This window comes from Phyllobates terribilis, unplaced genomic scaffold (assembly GCF_046119375.1).
Source record: "Phyllobates terribilis strain yellow unplaced genomic scaffold, ASM4611937v1 Scaffold_5__5_contigs__length_657084704, whole genome shotgun sequence".
NCBI lineage: Eukaryota > Metazoa > Chordata > Amphibia > Anura > Dendrobatidae > Phyllobates > Phyllobates terribilis.
In genome coordinates this window covers 129504318-129523292 of record NW_027362765.1, presented here as the reverse complement: position 1 = coordinate 129523292, position 18975 = coordinate 129504318, and the positions used below count along the sequence as shown (strand labels likewise).

Sequence of the window (18975 nt, the reverse complement as noted above, 5' to 3'; positions counted from 1 at the left end):
TTTATTTAATTAGCAGAATCTCCTGAATACTTGGAATTTGCAGATTTAAAGGTCAGGTCCTCTGGCCTTTTTAGATCCAATTTTAAACCTCTTTGTCCGGGTGGAATACTGTCATCTGATCCTGGTTGGACATTATTAGAATCACTTTTATCATAAGAAAATATCCTTTATTGTTTCAGAGACATTGAGCACAGAGACACGACACATCACATCCCGATGCCATCACATCTCACATGCAGAGAAGACGGATATGACATAAACTTCAATACGAAACACAACATTGTTAGTTTTCAAAGCTGTTTGTTTTTGGAGGTTGCGCTGAAACTGATGGATACCAGAAACAGCGGGTATGACATTGTACGAATGGGTGTAGTAAGGGGTTCTCCAATATTCTCAGTGATGTTGACCTGTTTGTGCTCTAGTGTCATACACATTGATCTACACAGTAGAAGATTAAACCAGTTGTTAAAGGGGCCCTATAAATGACTCCTAGGGATACATATATAGGAATAAGGGCACCCCTTGCTGGCGCTTGCTTATTCTATCACCCATTCCCTCCCCTCCAAAGATTCTTCCACCTTCTCATTTCTTTTGTAAATTCTGTGCTGTGTGGTGATTTTTTTAATATATCTTTATACACATAAAGTGCATATAACCACCACTACAGCGAGCATAAAAGCCAGCTGCATACTGTTCATACAATTAACTCAATAGTACCACAGTAAGCAGTGAGCTCCCTCTAGTGGCAATTCCAGATATTCAGAATTTTAGCTTTTATACAGTAACTATATGTACCCGGGGGATTAGGTGCTCTGTATTACAAAAGCAGCTCTGTTTGCAATAAACATATATTAAAAGGGTTGTCCTTTTTCAGAAAATGCTCTGTTAGAAGCTGTGATAGTCATAAAAAAAAAAAATGAGTATAACCTGCCGCCTCTCCACCATTACCCTCGTCTGTGACATCACGTTGACAGTGCTGCAGCCAATCAGTGAGCTCAACAGCTTGTGCCACCTACACGACCATAGCTGCTGAACTCAGCGATTGACTGCAGTGCTATCAACGGGACTTCAGTGGTAGAGAACCAGTGCTGGACCCAGGGATGATAAAAAAATTCTCAAAAAGTTTTCTAAAAGGACCTCCTTTTCTCATTCTGGGGCTCCTTTTCTCATTCTGGGCCTCCTTTTCTCATTCTGGGCTGCCTTTTCTCATTCTGCACCTCCCTTTCTCATGGGCATGATACTCCTTTTGCATGCAGCCTGGCTTGGTGGTTTACTTATTGGCTTTATTGCCTTGGGCCAAGGGTGTATATTTGACCAGGAGTACTATGTGCAGGGAGCTTCTCCCTGTACCCACAGGGGGGCACCATTTGCATTGTCCTCCTCCTACGCTGCAGAAACATAGTAATTGGCCAATAACTGCATAAGCAAATTGAGCACCATGAGGACAAGGACCAATGTGAGGGCATTTTCTGTACAGTGCTGCAGTATATGGTGGCACTATATAAGGAACAAATATAAAATAATCAATAGATGGAAACACAAGTATTAAATCCATGAGGTGGGAAGATACCTCCATCTGTATGATCTTTATACCAAAAGTAGACGACACGACGTCAAGCAGCTATGAAATGAGACGTTCCTCACAAGGAACAATGCCTGCTATGGTGTTGAATGGCTCCCCCTAAATGATCTCATTGCATTCAATGGATCTAATCACCTGATCCTCGATTGTCCCTGAAATCCTTTCATCTGATTGCTCAGCTTCTTCAACCTTCATCCAAACTCCATCGTGAACTGTGCCGCTTTATTTTTTCCTCTTCTGCTTGTACTTGCATCTCTCCCCATCATATGGAAACCAATCTATCGTAACCCTGAGTTCCCTCACTTCCAGCAATGGAGGAGTTTGCTACTCTGCTTGATTTTCAATTTTTGGGGGCACAAAATCTTCCTAAAAGCCCTTCTAAAGCTGTAATGGCACAAGGGATACAACATGGGGTTCACTGCTGAGTTTACCCACAGCAGCCAAAAAGAGGCTTCATACCAATACTCTGGAATACAGTGCCCCCTGCAGGCTGCCCTTATTATCATCAGTAAGGTGTAAGGAGCCCAGCATAGCCCAAATACACAGACAATAACAGCTAATGACTTTGCAATTTTTTTGTCTCTCGATAACCGAAAACGTTGGGCTATTCCTTGAGAAACCATCCTCATACGTTTCTCTAGAGATGGAGTAGAACCGGACTCTGCAAAACTTCTCCTAGTGCTTCTAGCTTTTCCAAGGACAGTCAATGAAGTCCCATTTAGAGAGCTTCTTTTAACACCTTTGACCCTTTCCAAGATCTCATCCTCAGTTGCCTTCAAAGTGGCCTTGTTGGCATCTTTAGCTTTTGACCCTTTATGGAACAGCTTCCAACATTTTAGAGAGTTGGACATGACAGGCTCAGCCATAACCTTTGGATTGTCCGTGGTGGTTTGGCTGTGAGCTTCTTGCATCAGATCCAGCCTGGCTTTTGTCCTCTTCTGAATATTTAGGTAGATACTGACATTGAAGAAAGTCACACTGATGAAAGGTGTGAAGAACTCTATAGTGGAAGCAGTGATTAGGAAGTACCAGTTGTAGAAGAATTCAGCAAAGCATTCTCCTTCGGGAATGATAGTCTTGCCTGCAATGTATTCCCACGTGATAATGGCTGGTCCATACAGTAAGAAGGCCAGGAGCCAGACCACGGACATCTTCAACACTGCATGCTTGCTGTTACTCTGCTGAGCCCTGTAGCTAACCTAAGCAGAAAAGACAAAGAATTATCCAGTGTCCAAAAATAAACATTATGTAACACCGTATCATTGTATTAAATGGATATTGTATCACAAGTGTCCAGAAACATCCTCAGCCCTTGAAAATTACCTTCTAGTGTCAAACAGAAATTGGGAAAGGAGATGAGTGGGATGGAGCTGCAGGTTTCATTTACAGTTATAGAGAAATAGCATCATGGAAAGGGGGGAAGGGGTCCAGCAGAGAGGAAACATCTGATTTGCTCAGCAACTGCTGTAGCAACTCAATTACAGCCATATTGGCAGATACTCAGCTTTCCTACTTGATACAACTGATGAAACGGCTCAATAGAATTCAGCACAGGATGACAACACAAGTACTCAATTTTGCTAACCCTATTCGTAAAATGAGCTTCCCCGTTCGGACTTTGACAACATGATGGATGAGAGTCTGCTCACTTCTTGCACTGACATCTATCATGTCAGCGATTATCAAGTTTAAGCTTATACAACAAAATTTAAATACGTTAATGTAAATAGGAGCCGGAAAACAGGAAAGTATCTGCAAACCTATTCAGCACAATGTATGGGATGATGTTCCTCCACTACTGTAAATCATAACACTATTAGACATCAGTTTAGAAACCTCATTCTCATATACCCTATTAATGGCGGGGTCCTCTGCTCAGGATCCTAATCTTGTGGCCAGAGCAGAGAGCAATTATGTAAAGCGTCTTTTGCATTCATAGAATCATAGAATGTTAGAGTTGGAAGGGATCTCCCAGGTCATCGTGTCCAACCCCCTGCAGGAGTCACTAAACCATCTCAGACAGATGTGTAGCACCCTGAGGATTCGGCTGCTACAGGGGTATTGCACCTCAACCCAGAGGTGTGATATTCCACTCCCGGGTAAGGATGGAGTGTGGAACTGAGCTCGGTAGGCTGCATGCACTACATACATCCCATTTCCGAGGAGCAGACCGACGGTACTCCCACTTAGAAATGTGCAGGTACGACCGAGTCTGTTCCTGGCTGGAGTGGGAGGGGGGTGGAACATCCCAAGTAGTGTAGGGGCAGATAGGGGGAGCAGCCTGGGTAAAGATAGGAGCTCATTGGGTGCTGGTCACCTGAGCTCACACATAGAGGGTGTATATAAGGTGGGCACCAACTAAGAACAGGGTCAGTTGCAGAGAGAAAGTCAGCGAGCGGAGGAGAAGAGAGACCCAGAGTGAGAGAGGAGAGAGAGAGACCCAGAGGGGGAACCAGAAGAAAAGGACTCCAAGAACCCAACTTAAATCCCCGGGTGAAGAGTCGGCACAGGGTACCGGAACCCAAGCTGGTGGGGGCAAAAACACTCCCCAGCCAGAGACCGGAGACCGTGGGCAGCGTTTGTCACGGTCACCCACCACATCCACCACGAAGGCATACCACGAGGAGGGTCAGGGAACCCCAGGCCAAGGGTCTCCCCACAGAAGGCCCGAGGGAGCTGGACCTGGGTGGATCAATAGTGGGGACGGCCAGAGAAAGGACAGAAGGAGAGCTCAGGGTCACGCTCCGGACTTATTTGGGAGTTGGCTGGATCCAGAACCTGGTGGACGCAGCACGGCTCGGGAGGTCACTCGAAGCTGGAGTGACCAGAACATCAGCAGTGAGTAAACATCCTAAACTGCATAACCCGACTCTGTCTCTGATTGCCGTCTACACTGCATCACCACAACTCCCATCCTCTGCACCTGATCCCCCTGAGGCTATACCCCACCCGTTGGGGGTTATACCATCACAAGCTGCACCTACACCATCAGCCTCAGCGGACCCTGCTGCAGCGGCGGCTATAGTGACCGCAACACAACGGGTGGCGTAGTCGACAATAAAGAACTTATAACATCTGTAGGACTGCCACATACAACTGAGTTTGACACCCTGGGCACGGACCGGGTCACAGCCACTCGGAAGACTACAACCCCCATCTGATCCGGCTCCGGATATTCCCACTAAAGAATATGGCCCAGGGGGCGCGTCAACTTTGGCGTAGTCGGCAGGATTACGTGCCCGCAACACCCGGGTACTGCGTGCCTGAAGAAAAGTGCAAGTTTACCTCAGGGGGAAGTCTCCTGCCGGTTCCGGGGGGTCCCCGTCGTCGGACCCCATCGCCAGTCGATTCCCGCCGGTTGTCCGCCATTGGGAGCGTTTTCCCGCCGTCTGCGGAGTTTCCCGCCGCTGGGAAGCGATTCCCGCCATTTCCAAAGGTTTCCCGCCTTGGAAGAGCGGACGCCATTATGGGCGTACCAGAGGGTGGCGAGAGGCCACCTCCCATCGTGGGCCAGGACCGAAAATGGCGCCAAAAGTGGAAACCGCCCCCACCAACAGAGACTGTGATGCTAGAGGTGTCTGTCAGCGTGAAAGAACAGCCCCTGGAGCTGACAATCACCAAGTGGCCCCGGGACCGCCCTCGAAGTGGGAGGAGACGAAAGGAGAGAGAAAAGATGGGTGTCGCTTGGAGCAGTCTGGAGCGAGCGCACCCGGAGGCAAGAAGCCTGGAGAGGAGTAGCAGAGAAGCTCACCCGGAGATGGCCAGAGAGCAGAGCAGCACCGGCCCGCTGGCCAGGAGCCTGCTGGAGACAACTGAAGAAGAGCAGAGCAGCACCGACCCGTTGGTCAGGAGCCTGCTGGAAACCACGACCCCACTAGGCCTAGTGGAGGTCCTCGCACAGCTCCCCCGAGACCGGGAGTGTGCACAGACTGCCCTGGAGGGCCTCGCACGGAGGATGGCCCGGGTACAGCGAGAGACATTGGCGGAGTGGAGCCGAGAGATGGCCCAGCAAACCAAGACCCGGAGCACGCCAGCCAAGATGAGGAGACAGACCGCCTCTGAGGATGGCGCGGGAGGACCCAAGGCCGGAGACGGCGCCGAGAAGGGAGCCGAACGCATGGAGGCAGGTAAAGGGGACGTCTATACCCCAAACCGGGACACCGCTTACCTGCCCCAGCTCCCCGTCGCAGAGCCCGAAAGTCCCCCTGCTGTGCCCGAAAACGCCATGTCACCGACGCAGACTAGGCCCCAACCGGAAGCCGCCGCCGCGACCCCTGTGACGCCATGCGCACCGACCCCGAGCGTGGCAAAACAGGAAGTAACACCAGCCTGGTCGCAGGGCCTAGAATTCCCGGGCGTCGCATCACCAACAGCGCCCCCTACCTCCGCGGAGCCTCCGGCCTGGCCGCAAGGCCAGGTAGCCCAGGGCGCCGCCGTCCTAACGGTGCCCTTCACCTTCCAGGTGCCCCAGGCCTGGCCGCAAGGCCTGGGCAACCCGGGCGCCACCACCACCGCGCCCGCACCCGTAAAACCAAGGGTGCCGCGTCTGGGAGAGGACTTGTTTGCCCAGCACACGTGGCCGGACGGGCAGCCTTTCATCTGGCCCCAGAGATATTATGAACTGGAGCACCAGAGGAGAGTTGGGGCCATGTGTGCACCCCTGATTCCGGCTCCGAAGCCCGTGATAAGGATCTCGCCCCCGCTTGAAGAGACCCAATTTGAGTGGGACCCCACCGGAGAAGACCTAATGGGGTTCACTCAAGAAACCAGGGCAGCTGCAGCGGAGCGTGCTGAGTGCTGCCGACAGCAGCTCGAGGAGTTTGCGAGGGAGCGGAGAGAGAGGCGGGTCCGGGAACAACAGGCCCAAATAAGGAGCGCCGAGCAGAAGAGCCGAACCAGGAGGGACCCCCGTGCAGCGCACAGTCCCCGCACCACCGGGACTGTAATTAAGTTCAACATGCAGCATGGGTGGGGCTTCATCAGAGACCACAACACCCCCGGCAACGTCTTTGTCACGCGCAGAGATGTGGAGTCCCATCTGCCGGAGGGGCACAGAGGTCGTGACCTTTATATCGGGGATGAGGTCACCTTTACCCGGCACAAGTGTGCCAAAGGACCTTACGCCCTCCATGTGCATCGCCTGACAGAGGAGGAGCTGCGATGTGAGGAGGAAGAGCAAGAGGATCCGGACGGGTCTGAAGCTGAGATCCCCAAAGAAGGAGCAGGAGGAAGACGTTGTTGAGTACAGCGGAGTAGGTGCTGTAAATAGTTACCCGATCGGGGTATAAAGAAACTGTTACTGCAAATATAGTCCCCGTTGGGACCAGCTGAGTGAACTGTTTACCCGTTTACCCTTAATCCCACAGGCTGAGGACTGTGAGCAGCCATTCCCTTTCCCTCCTTAACTGGCCGAGGACTGAGAGCGGCCATATCCCTGTATATAGTTGCGCGTCCTAAAGCGCCCCCTACCGGTTTTATAGGAAAACCAGTTTTCTAGAAAGACTGTCGCACTTTGCCCGGTCAACAGTTGCACAGTGACCGGAGGAGAAACAAGAGGCGACGAGAATGTTTTATGCTAATATATGTTGTTTTATATGTTTTATATGTTATGCAAAAATTTGTATGTTTTGGTGTTATGTCTTACAGCCCGAGGGCGTGCTGTGATTTACCAGGGGGGAATGTAGCACCCTGAGGATTCGGCTGCTACAGGGGTATTGCACCTCAACCCAGAGGTGTGATATTCCACTCCCGGGTAAGGATGGAGTGTGGAACTGAGCTCGGTAGGCTGCATGCACTACATACATCCCATTTCCGAGGAGCAGACCGACGGTACTCCCACTTAGAAATGTGCAGGTACGACCGAGTCTGTTCCTGGCTGGAGTGGGAGGGGGGTGGAACATCCCAAGTAGTGTAGGGGCAGATAGGGGGAGCAGCCTGGGTAAAGATAGGAGCTCATTGGGTGCTGGTCACCTGAGCTCACACATAGAGGGTGTATATAAGGTGGGCACCAACTAAGAACAGGGTCAGTTGCAGAGAGAAAGTCAGCGAGCGGAGGAGAAGAGAGACCCAGAGTGAGAGAGGAGAGAGAGAGACCCAGAGGGGGAACCAGAAGAAAAGGACTCCAAGAACCCAACTTAAATCCCCGGGTGAAGAGTCGGCACAGGGTACCGGAACCCAAGCTGGTGGGGGCAAAAACACTCCCCAGCCAGAGACCGGAGACCGTGGGCAGCGTTTGTCACGGTCACCCACCACATCCACCACGAAGGCATACCACGAGGAGGGTCAGGGAACCCCAGGCCAAGGGTCTCCCCACAGAAGGCCCGAGGGAGCTGGACCTGGGTGGATCAATAGTGGGGACGGCCAGAGAAAGGACAGAAGGAGAGCTCAGGGTCACGCTCCGGACTTATTTGGGAGTTGGCTGGATCCAGAACCTGGTGGACGCAGCACGGCTCGGGAGGTCACTCGAAGCTGGAGTGACCAGAACATCAGCAGTGAGTAAACATCCTAAACTGCATAACCCGACTCTGTCTCTGATTGCCGTCTACACTGCATCACCACAACTCCCATCCTCTGCACCTGATCCCCCTGAGGCTATACCCCACCCGTTGGGGGTTATACCATCACAAGCTGCACCTACACCATCAGCCTCAGCGGACCCTGCTGCAGCGGCGGCTATAGTGACCGCAACACAACGGGTGGCGTAGTCGACAATAAAGAACTTATAACATCTGTAGGACTGCCACATACAACTGAGTTTGACACCCTGGGCACGGACCGGGTCACAGCCACTCGGAAGACTACAACCCCCATCTGATCCGGCTCCGGATATTCCCACTAAAGAATATGGCCCAGGGGGCGCGTCAGATGTCTGTCCAGCCTCTGTTTGAAGACGTCCATTGAAGGAGAACTCACCACCTCTCGTGGCAGCCTGTTCCACTCATTCATCACCCTCACTGTCAAAAAGTTTTTTCTAATATCTAATCTGTATCTTCTCCCATTCAGTTTCATCCCATTGCTTCTAGTCTTTCTTTGTGCAAATGAGAATAAAGCTGACCCCTCTACAATGTGACAGCCCTTGAGATATTTGTAGACAGCTATTAAGTCTCCTCTCAGTCTTCTCTTTTGCAAGCTAAACATTCCCAGATCCTCTAACCGTTCCTCATAGGACATTGTTTGCAGACAGGTCACCATTCTAGTCACTCTTCTCTGAACTTGGTCCCGTTTCTTCGGACGACCCATCCTGTTCCTCGTTACACAATCATCCCATTGAGTTGAACGGGTGCTGTGTAATGCTTATTTTTTTTCCTATGGTGGCGATACAGGAAAATTGAACAATCTCTGCCAGGTTTCCCTACAGAATACAGTTGATCTCTGCAGTCTCAATAGGGGGAGATCTTGTAATGAACCCTTCAGATAAATGGGGATCAAGGAGTTCATGCAAGAGGCTGCAGACAAAGTGCTTGATACAAATCCCAAAACTCTAAAGGGACTCTGAATATTTTCCATCATTTACAGTAGGAATACAGCATTACCTATAAAACAGTGCTGCAGCTGCCACAGAACCTCTTTTTTGAAGTTTAAAGGAGAGCTGTATTTAAAGAGGAAAAAATGTGTGTATTAGCTAAGGGTCGTTTTATGATTCTCTGGAGTATCCAACATGTGTATAGTGAGGTTCTGCAGCAGCTGATGTGTGTAGTATGATAATGGTCGTTTTATGATTCTCTGGAGTATCCAACATGTGTATAGTGAGGTTCTGCAGCAGCTGATGCGTGTAGTATGATAATCTAAAGCAGCTGTGGTGTGCATAATGTCCTGCAGCGGCTGCTATTTTTTTATGAGGTTCTATAGCTGCAGAGTTGTGTATTTTGGTGTTGTCCAGCATTTTGAGGTGTTTATTGAGGTTCTGAAGCAGCTGCATAAACACAGGTTGCAGAACCTCTTTAAAGGGAATCTGTCACCAGATTTTTCCTACCCCATCTGAGTGCAGCATAATGTAGGAAAGAGACCCTGATTCTAGCGATGTAACACTTAGTTTACTGGGTGCAGCAGTTGTGACACAATCAGAATTTTTAGATGTAGCGTGTAGCAGAGCTGAAAAGCTGCCCCCACCCACACCACAGCTGACCCACCCACACCACAGCTCTCTGTGTACATTGTCTATTGACTGCTTATCAGAGGAGTGGGTGTGGTCAGACCAGGGTTCATGTGCCCTGTAGTCCAGGCAGTGATAATCTCCTGCTGATAAAACACTCATTAAATGGAAACAACAGCACATAACCTAATAAGTGAAACCTCCCTGAAATCAGTGTCCCAGCAGCGACCTCATGGTGTCCTCAAATTACATAGCAAAAACTTGTTGACAGATTCCTTTTAAACTGGAAACAGTACTACTTGTCTATCAGCAGTTGGCATAGGTGAAAGAACGTCCTACAAAGGTGATCTGTGAAAAACCTATTCTGCAGGAAGAGATAAGTTGTGCCTGTGTGCCGCTCCTCATCTCTGTATAATTGGCAGGTTGTGACATCAGAATATGATGATTATACCAATATTATATACAGGCTTATAAAGACTAATGATACTGGCGTCTGTTTTATTACTGCACATCTATATTTTACTGGTGATCATTAGTGACTGGGTTTAGCGAGGTCCTGACCTTCTGTAATGGGTCATTCTGTGTCTCGTTAACTTTTTATCTGACAGACAGTGAAGGACATTTTAAATTAAAGAGTTTTCTGTTGTGTCTGCAGGTGTAATTATTCTGGTTTGCTTGCTTTGCCAAGCATTTCATTTGATGTGCAGAAATCCATTAAGAATTCCCCAGAGTCTAAGGATTACCTGCCTCAGCACAGCCCTGATCACCGCTCTGCCCGACAGTGACCATTTCCCAGGAGGATATATAACCATCCGTGACCCATGAGACACAAGCAGAGATCTGGGACCAGAAAGACAGAGAGATCTATCACTGTGTGTATAGAGAGGGTCTCTAGAATACAGCAAAAGCATTTCAAGGAATTGTCTACTCTTATGGAAATAAAGCTTACAATGAATGTTTATCTCTAGTTGTTCCGCTGATTCTAACTGTTCTTGCATCGTTTGGAATCTACAGCTGTTAATGTACGAAATGTCTCCATGGTAACAGACTACAAACAAACTCAGCGTTGTCAGATCTCGCTTCCTATTTGCGCTTTACCTCCTGATAACCTTCTGATTGTATTAAAACAGATGGAGGAATAAATAAAAGGCGACAGATGGAGTGTGGACTGTATCATCGGGCTACCCAGGGCTTGTTTATAGTCACTATGGAGATTCATAGGTCTGCATAAGAGCTGTAGAGGGAAAAAAAGGAATTATTTCTAAATTAGTATTCTCAAACTCTCTTCATTTTTCATTTAAGATCTATTGCTTTAGAAGGTGGACCTTCCCTTTAATCACATTCTGCAACTTTCCAATATACTTTGGGGCAGATTTATTAATACTGTCCTAGATTTCGACAGCTTAGAACGAGACTAGATGCATCAGATTTATCACAGTGGCTCATGCTGGATCATAAATTTGATGTAGCTTTAACCCCTTTCTGCTGTGGGCAATTTTATTTTTTCCCTGCCTTTCAAGAGCCATAACGTTTATTTTTTCAGATGATGGCGCAACGTGAGGGTTTGGTTTTTGGCGGAACAAGCTGCAGTTTTTATTGATTGTATGGGTACTTAACTCTTTTTGATAGATTTTTTTACTTTATTTGTTTCCAGTAGTGCCGATTCATCAAGTCTGGCAAAGCGTACAATCACGCTTCACCAGTCTTGCTGTAATAAAAGGAGCCGAATTCATTAAGACGCGCACACCACATGATGAATTCGGTGTCTTTTCTAAGTGGTGTGCGCATCTGTGCGCTGCACCAAAAATATTGCTCCAGTTATGGACTAGAGTAGCATTTCTGGAATACAAAGCATCAGCATTTTTGATGAATCTGACAGGGAGTGTGGCCATGTCCTTTTCTGGCTCCACCCATTTTTGCAGACTTGGGTCAAACTGCCGAAAAATAGTCAAAAGTTGCAAACTTTTTGAACAAATTACCATTGTTCAAAAATGTTGCAACTCTTCTGGAGTAAAAGCTTTTATGAATCTGCCCCCAAATTTTGAAAATTTGTTTGGGCTTTTTCTCTGGATGTGGTGAAACTCTCGCTACCACCCTATTCCATCCCTCCCTTAAGTATCTAACCAGTTAGATGCTGCAGTCGCAATTGACAACATCATCTAAGAGGTTATAAGGAATCTGTCAATAGGATCAACCCTCCTAAGCAGTCTATATGGTCATATAGGTCATAGGAAGCTGAATAAAATGATACTTTGATATCTGCGATCCGTTGCCTTATTCCTGAGAAATCAGCATTTTTCTTTATATATGTAAATGAGCTATTAAGAGCTATAGCCGAACATAGATCTCCCTGAGAATTTGTCTACAGATCTTATTTTAAATGAAAGGCGGCATTACCAGTGTGAGACATGTACTGTAGATCAGACTGTCAGTCATTACATGTCTCACAATCGTTACACCCCCTTTCATGTAAAATAAGCTCAGGAGGTAAGACATCGAATCGCAGATATCAATGTATAATTTTATTCAGCTTCCTATGACCTACATGCACATATATCAGTCAGTGCCGGGGTGGGGTTACAGCGGCCCGACGCGCGTTTCGCCAAGGCTTTTTTTTCAATAGGACGATCATTGGTGAAGCCTCAGCGAAACGCGCATCGGGCGTTTATGGTGAAACCTATAGGTTATCTTGCACTCACTATGAGGTGATGACAATCTTGTAAACTTATGTGAGATTATTATCCTTTCTATATTACCTGTGATTGTTGTCCTATATTGAACCACATTATGTTTTTTTCTGATGCTTTCACTTATTTTGGCCTTACACTTATTTATCCAGACCTATTAAAGTTATTTGTTTACCTGACTGACACTCTGTCACGGATGTACATTATTACTATATTTGAATATTTTTTACTTTCAACACACTTAAAAAGATATATTGCTGTTTGTCATTTATACTAACGTATAATAATGTGTATTATTTTCGATTGTCATGTTACGCTGTCCTTTATTGCGTATACATCATTAGTTATATCCTGTACCTTCTTTGGACCCTTTCATGATGTTTTCACACATCACCACATACTTGTCATTCTATGGACTTTTTAATCATGGATTTTGATTTAATAAAGTTTATTTCATACTAGTACAGTCTTTTGGTGTAGGTTTATAGTTATATCCTGTATATTGGCTGTATTATATTTCCCCCCATTCCCTTTATTTGCATACATTGGTCCTTTGTCTAGTTGCCAAGTTTTGTAGGTTTTCGTATTTTTTCGTGCATGTTTGATGCGCTATTACATGCGCATTTTCCCATGCAAAAGCACTGATAGGATTGACATGCTGAAGATTTGAAAAAACACTTTGATGGTTCAAGTTGGCAAGGAAAAATGAAGCAACGTGTGCATGAGATTTCAGAAATCTCATTCACTTCGGAGGTACTGCAAACTACTGCTTTTTTCTGATGTAAAAACGCGTGGGAAAAAGACACAGCAAAAACTCAGTGTGTGAACAAGCCCTAAGGATTTATACAAGAATACTCCAATTCACTTACCAGGAGCAGGCACAATGCAAATAGTGAGGACCTAACAGTATAAAACTGGATTTCTATAAACCTGGAACTCCACTTTAATATACAGAAGTTCAGGTCTACATCTGCAGCATTGGTATCTAATGATGTTGGTGATTGCTTTCTCCTCCAGATCTCTCGGCTTCTGGCTTACGCTCAGTATCTCATGCTGCTACAATGCTCGATCAGTACATGTAACCATTAGCACTGGAAAACCTCATTTCGCCATATATACCTGTGTGTTGTGTACTGTACTGTGCAGGGAGATCCCATATCAGCAGGATACAAGCACATACTGTCTGTAAAAATAATGGTTTATCATGCTGCTGCATGTGCCCAGCGACCTCCCAATATTGGACGTGCAAAATCAGTTGTTAGTCACATGGCCTGAATTGCACACTGGGTGTCAGGGCTTCTCAGCAGTGTAAACTATGGGGGTAACAGTAGTGACCCACGCAATTATGGGGGTAGCAGCAGTGGTCCACACAGAATGCAGTGTAAGCTTTGGGGGTAACAGCAGTGATCCACGCAGAATGCAATGTAAACTATGGGGGTAACAGCAGTGACCTGAGAAAAATGCAGTGTAAACTATGGGGGTAACAGCAGTGACCTGAGCAGAATGCAGTGTAAACTATGGGGGTAACAGCAGTGACCTGAGCAGAATGCAATGTAAACTATGGGTATAACAGCAGTGACCCAGGCAGAATGCAATGTAAACTATGGGGGTAACAGCAGTGATCCACACAGAATGCAGTGTAAACTATGGGGGTACCAGCAGTGACCAACGCAGAATGCTGTGTAAACTATGGGGGCAACTACAGTGACCCATGCAGAATGCAGTGTAAACTATGGGGTAACAGCAGTGACCCGTGCAGAAAGCAGTGTAAACTATGGGGTAACAGCAGTGACCCGTGCAGAAAGCAGTGTAAACTATGGGGGTAACAGCATTGACCCACACAGAATGCAGTGTAAACTATGTGGGTAACAGCATTGACCCACGCTGACTGCAATGTAAACTATGGGGGTAACAGCAGTGACCCACGCAGAATGCAGTGTATACTATGGGGGTAACAGCAGTGACCCACGCAGAATGCAATGTAAACTATGGAGGTGACAGCACTAACCCACGCAGAATGCAGTGTAAACTATGGGGGTAACAGCAGTGACCCACGCAGAATGCAGTGTATACTATGGGGGTAACAGCGGTGACCCACGCAGAATGCAATGTAAACTATGGAGGTGACAGCACTAACCCACGCAGAATGCAGTGTAAACTATGGGGGTAACAGCAGTGACCCACGCAGAATGCAGTGTATACTATGGGGGTAACAGCGGTGACCCACACAGAATGCAGTGTAAACTATGGGGGTAACAGCAGTGACCCACGCAGAATGCAATGTAAACTATGGAGGTGACAGCACTAACCCACGCAGAATGCAGTGTAAACTATGGGGGTAACAGCGGGTGACCCACAGAGAATGGCGAGTAAACTATGGGGGTAACAGCGGTGACCCGTGTGGAATATCTATCCTGTTATATTTGTAGAGGTCAGTGCTTGGTTTTACTCCCCAGAGCAGAAATGTTAAAGATGATCTATCACCAGGTCAAAAGTTGCCTGCTTATTCTTTTATTTTACTCCCGCTGCTCCCGAGTAATCATTTTTTATATCTATAGTTATATAAATCTGCCATATGTTTCCAGAGGTTTGGGCCTTTTTCCTTTTTATGGTTGTTACCAAGGGGGTGTGGCTCACAGTAATAATGCAGAGTACAATAAAAAATAAAAAGACACAATTACACCAACCTCTGCAGATTCACAGCTTTATAAAAAAAAATAATTGTTTTTTATCGCCATTTTCCAAGACCAGTAATGATTATTTTTCCTTCTATGGAGCCCTGTGATCTCTTTGCTTAGTGAGCTGACATTTTTATGGATAACAATTTGAGGAACATATGATCTTTTGATTGCTTTTAATTGCATTTTTTTAGGGGAAATGCGGCTAAAAAAAGTGCAGTTCTGGCGTTATAATTTTTTCTCATTTTGGCATTTACTGATTTACTGTACGGTTTAATTGTATCTTTCAATGATTGTGATAGAATGGATGCAGTGATGCCGAATATATGTAATGTTTTTTTTATTTTGTTATTTTTAATGGGGGAAAAAGTGGGGTAATTTGAATTGTTAGATTTTTACAAACTTTATTTAGTTAATTTTTTTTACCTTATTCTTTTTAGTCCCCTTAGAGGACTTGAACCTGCAATTGTCCGATACCACAATAATGCAGTATTTAAGGATAAATCATGGCCTCTATGAAGCTTAGTCTGTGGCTCTGGAGAGCCAATATTGCAGTGACAAGAGCCCTCAGTGGACTTCTGGCTGCCATCATAAACCATTGACAGCCTTTGATCGTGTCACCGGTGACTACTCCTTTTAAGTGTCGTTATAAATGATTGATAGCAGCATGTAAACGGTTGACAGCAGCAAACGGAACTAAGCTCTGGCCACTGCTGTCGAAAACAAATGCGGTTGTGTAACACAGCCGGCATTTACCATTTGTGGAAAGAGCTGAGCTCCTGAGCCTGCTCCACGCCCCCAATCCATTCTGCAGAGTTTCAAATACTGAGTTTTAGGCCATGTTCACACATTCAGTATTTTTTTACCTCAGTATTTGTAAGCCAAAATAAGGATCAGAGGAAAAGTATAATAGAAACACGTCACCACTTCTGTATTTATCACCCACTCCTGGTTTTGGCTTACAAATACTGAGGTAAAAAACTGACCAAATACTGAATGTGTGAATGTGACCTTAGGCATCTTCCCGCCACTTGAGGCGAGATGCTCCACAGCAGAAGTGGCTCTGGATATGCGTGGCTTCCAACAGAAATCTAATAACAACAAGGTCAGACAATTTGGGATCACGTTTTTTTAGGGGGGGGGGGGGTGTTAGTTAATGAATCAATAAAATCTGAAAAAACAGCTTTTTCCAGAAACAGCACCATTCTTGTCTATGGTCAGTGTTTGGTGTTGTTGCTTTGCCCATTTGAGTAAATAAGGCTGGGTTGCAATACTAGACACAGCCACATGTGCAAAAGAGCGCTATTTTTGAAAAATAAAAAGTGTATACAGGGCTGTAGAATATGTTTGCGTTATTTAACTGTTATTATAAATGTCGATCTATTAACACATTATATAGTTTGGCAAACAGATTGTTTGTACAAACCAATTTTGATCTAATTGCATGTATGGTTTAAAGCTAAAGTATAAGCTTAGAAAAATTGTTCTTTTTTTTTTTCTCCAGAAACAGCGCCACCCTTCTTACTAGGCTGTGTCTGGTATCGCAGCTAGGAAAATGATAATGAGTTGCAATATTTGTCACAGCCTGTGGAAAAAAAGTGGTGCTGTTTCTAATTTTTGTGACTACCACAACTCGCTGACTAATTCTCTGAATTCATCCTAGAAATGAATGTTCTTTTCACGGCTTCTCTTCTGACTGACGCACTTTCTGAACCATCACCCTGTTGGCGCTGTCAGCTGCCAATGTGAAGTTTTTCTTAATGCTATTCATACATAGTAATTGCATATGCCCCTGTACAGATTGGTGTGAAATTCATGCTCAAGTCATTCAATCATCTCTATGGGAATATCATCTCCTCTATAACCTGAGCTGAATAGTTCCTACACATTTCCTATAATTAATATTGCGGATAATAATAATAAAAAAAAATGAACGGATCTCTGTTTCTCTCTACGTTCTGGTAGCAAAGGAGTTAAGCGCAGGCGATGTCGGACACTAGGGATACGTGCGTTCGCCTATTGCCTGTAAAATGATGGATTGTACATTATTGTCCCCTTCGCGTCATTTGCATCCAAACGCATAGATTTGCATCCAAAGCGGCGGACGCATATAATATTAACCCGTTCAGCCCCGGTCGCAGGGAGGGCGAGTTTACTTACAGCTCTGGTCACTGAAATGAACCTGTCGTAGCTGATGAGGACGATGTTGAATACCGACGAGGTGCACAGTAAGTAGTCGAGTACCAGCCACAGTTTGCAGACACTTCTGCCAAAGCTCCATCTTCCAGTCAGCACGTAGGGCACATAGAGAGGGATGCACAGAGCTCCTGTAAGAAGCAACAGATAAATCCTATTACTGCCTGATACAAGAAGATCAGCAACTGGCATGTATATTTAATGCTGAAATCTGGATCTTCCGCGCCTTACAAAACTCTTGTATTTCCCCAATGACATATATCCATTGCACAGACTTGGGTGGAATGTTGCACTGCTGTGAGTCTGAATGGCATTACCCAACAGCTCCTACTCACATGAACAGAGCAGAGGAAGAAGATGGAGAGTTGGATACTTTACCTACTAGAAAGTCAGAGATAGCCAGGTTGAGTAGGAAGTAGTTGTTCTGCGTCCTAAGACTGGAGTCCACCACAAATGCCAACATGACCAACGCATTGCCCAAAACAGTGGTCACTATCAAAATCCCCATGAGTACAGCCAAGACCACCGTCCAGACGAAGGCAAAGTTGCCTGGTAAGGCTGCGGTACCTCCATTGCTCTTCCAGGAGTCATTCAGATGCCAGGTCTGCTGGGTGCTGGCCATTTCAGCACCCACAGCGGTCCTCTAGGCTAACAGCATAGTATCCAATGGTACAGTCAGTAGATTGGGCATCTTTCTATAAAAAAGGGCGACCAATCTAATACGATATCCAGAGGCATCCATTTACCCCATAGTCCATGCAAGTCAACTTTACAATATGCAGAAACTGCATCGCCCTCCCCCAGCGCCTGCGTCTGTGCACCTAGTTATTATCTGTCTGAACCCATCTACTTCCTTCGCCACCTGAATCGCTACCCCACTTCAGTAATAAAGAAACACCACCTCCCAATATCTCTAGTGCTGGACTGCACCTCCTCCATGCCTCGCCCCATCCACCCCCAGCTAAAGAGCCTCGCACACAATTCACACACTCTACAGCCTCCCTGGCAGAGAGAGAGGAGCTCGGTTATAAATATCAGACACAATCAGCTGGAAATCAGCTTTAGAAGAAAAAAAAATCTGTTTAACCCTATCTTCTCTGGCGCCAAGGGTAGGGGTCAGACAAAAAGGGGGCAATTCTTAAACAGGAGCCAATCTTTCCTGTTAAACAAAATTGATACAATTTTGTTTATATTTTCATGTAATATTATAATATTGTCATATCCACTATTTCAATATCACCAGTGCAAATATACAATATGACTTAAACAATCCATACAATATGATTTATTGCTCATATGTCTGGTTTTATTCAATAGTATATCATGTTCTTGCATTAGACCCCATAAAGCATGGTCTATTATACCACAGCCCCCCATGCCACCTCCTGGAAACTCATTAACATAACAATTACCCTATGATTTTGCAGATCATATTTGATTTGTTTTAATGAGGCAGCAGACAGCCGGGCTCTTGTAGAAGGTCCAATCCATTCCTTGGCAGATATACATCAGCCTGCTGTTCATTAAGTCTGGGATTAGCTCCCTTGCTGTTCCTTCAAGGAACGGCGATATTGGCCAGGGCTATAGACAGACATTCATGAGTTAATAGGGACACAGAGGCCGCTGCTGGGATGTATGAACGTCTTGTATTATTTATTTATTGCATTGGCTTTATATTATCAAGGACTGTGGATGTAGAAGCACACAAGGATGTACACAACATAGAGACTGCCAAGGTGG

The 18975-nt window shown here is 46.0% G+C and overlaps 1 protein-coding gene across 1 annotated transcript; it reads right to left on the bottom strand.

Annotated features, from left to right (window-relative positions):
- Positions 1-87: 87 nt before the first annotated feature.
- Positions 88-18248, bottom strand: HRH3 (histamine receptor H3). Its single transcript, XM_073681047.1, has 3 exons — positions 17614-18248; positions 17200-17366; positions 88-2781 (listed from the first exon to the last, which is right to left on the bottom strand). The coding sequence occupies exons 1-3, from the start codon at positions 17855-17857 to the stop codon at positions 1882-1884; spliced, it is 1311 nt and encodes a 436-aa protein (XP_073537148.1). The 5' UTR covers positions 17858-18248; the 3' UTR covers positions 88-1881.
- Between the last annotated feature and the right edge of the window lie 727 nt (positions 18249-18975).

What these genes read in the sequence shown, in the direction of transcription:
- HRH3 (XM_073681047.1), bottom strand. Translation starts at nt 17,857, where the DNA reads ATGGCCAGCACCCAGCAGACCTGGCATCTGAATGACTCCTGGAAGAGC. An exon ending in TATCTCTGACTTTCTAGTAG is followed by an intron (nt 17,367 to 17,613) that starts GTAAAGTATCCA and finishes TGCTTCTTACAG; the next exon opens with GAGCTCTGTGCATCCCTCTC. An exon ending in TCATTTCAGTGACCAGAGCT is followed by an intron (nt 2,782 to 17,199) that starts GTAAGTAAACTC and finishes TTTTCTGCTTAG; the next exon opens with GTTAGCTACAGGGCTCAGCA.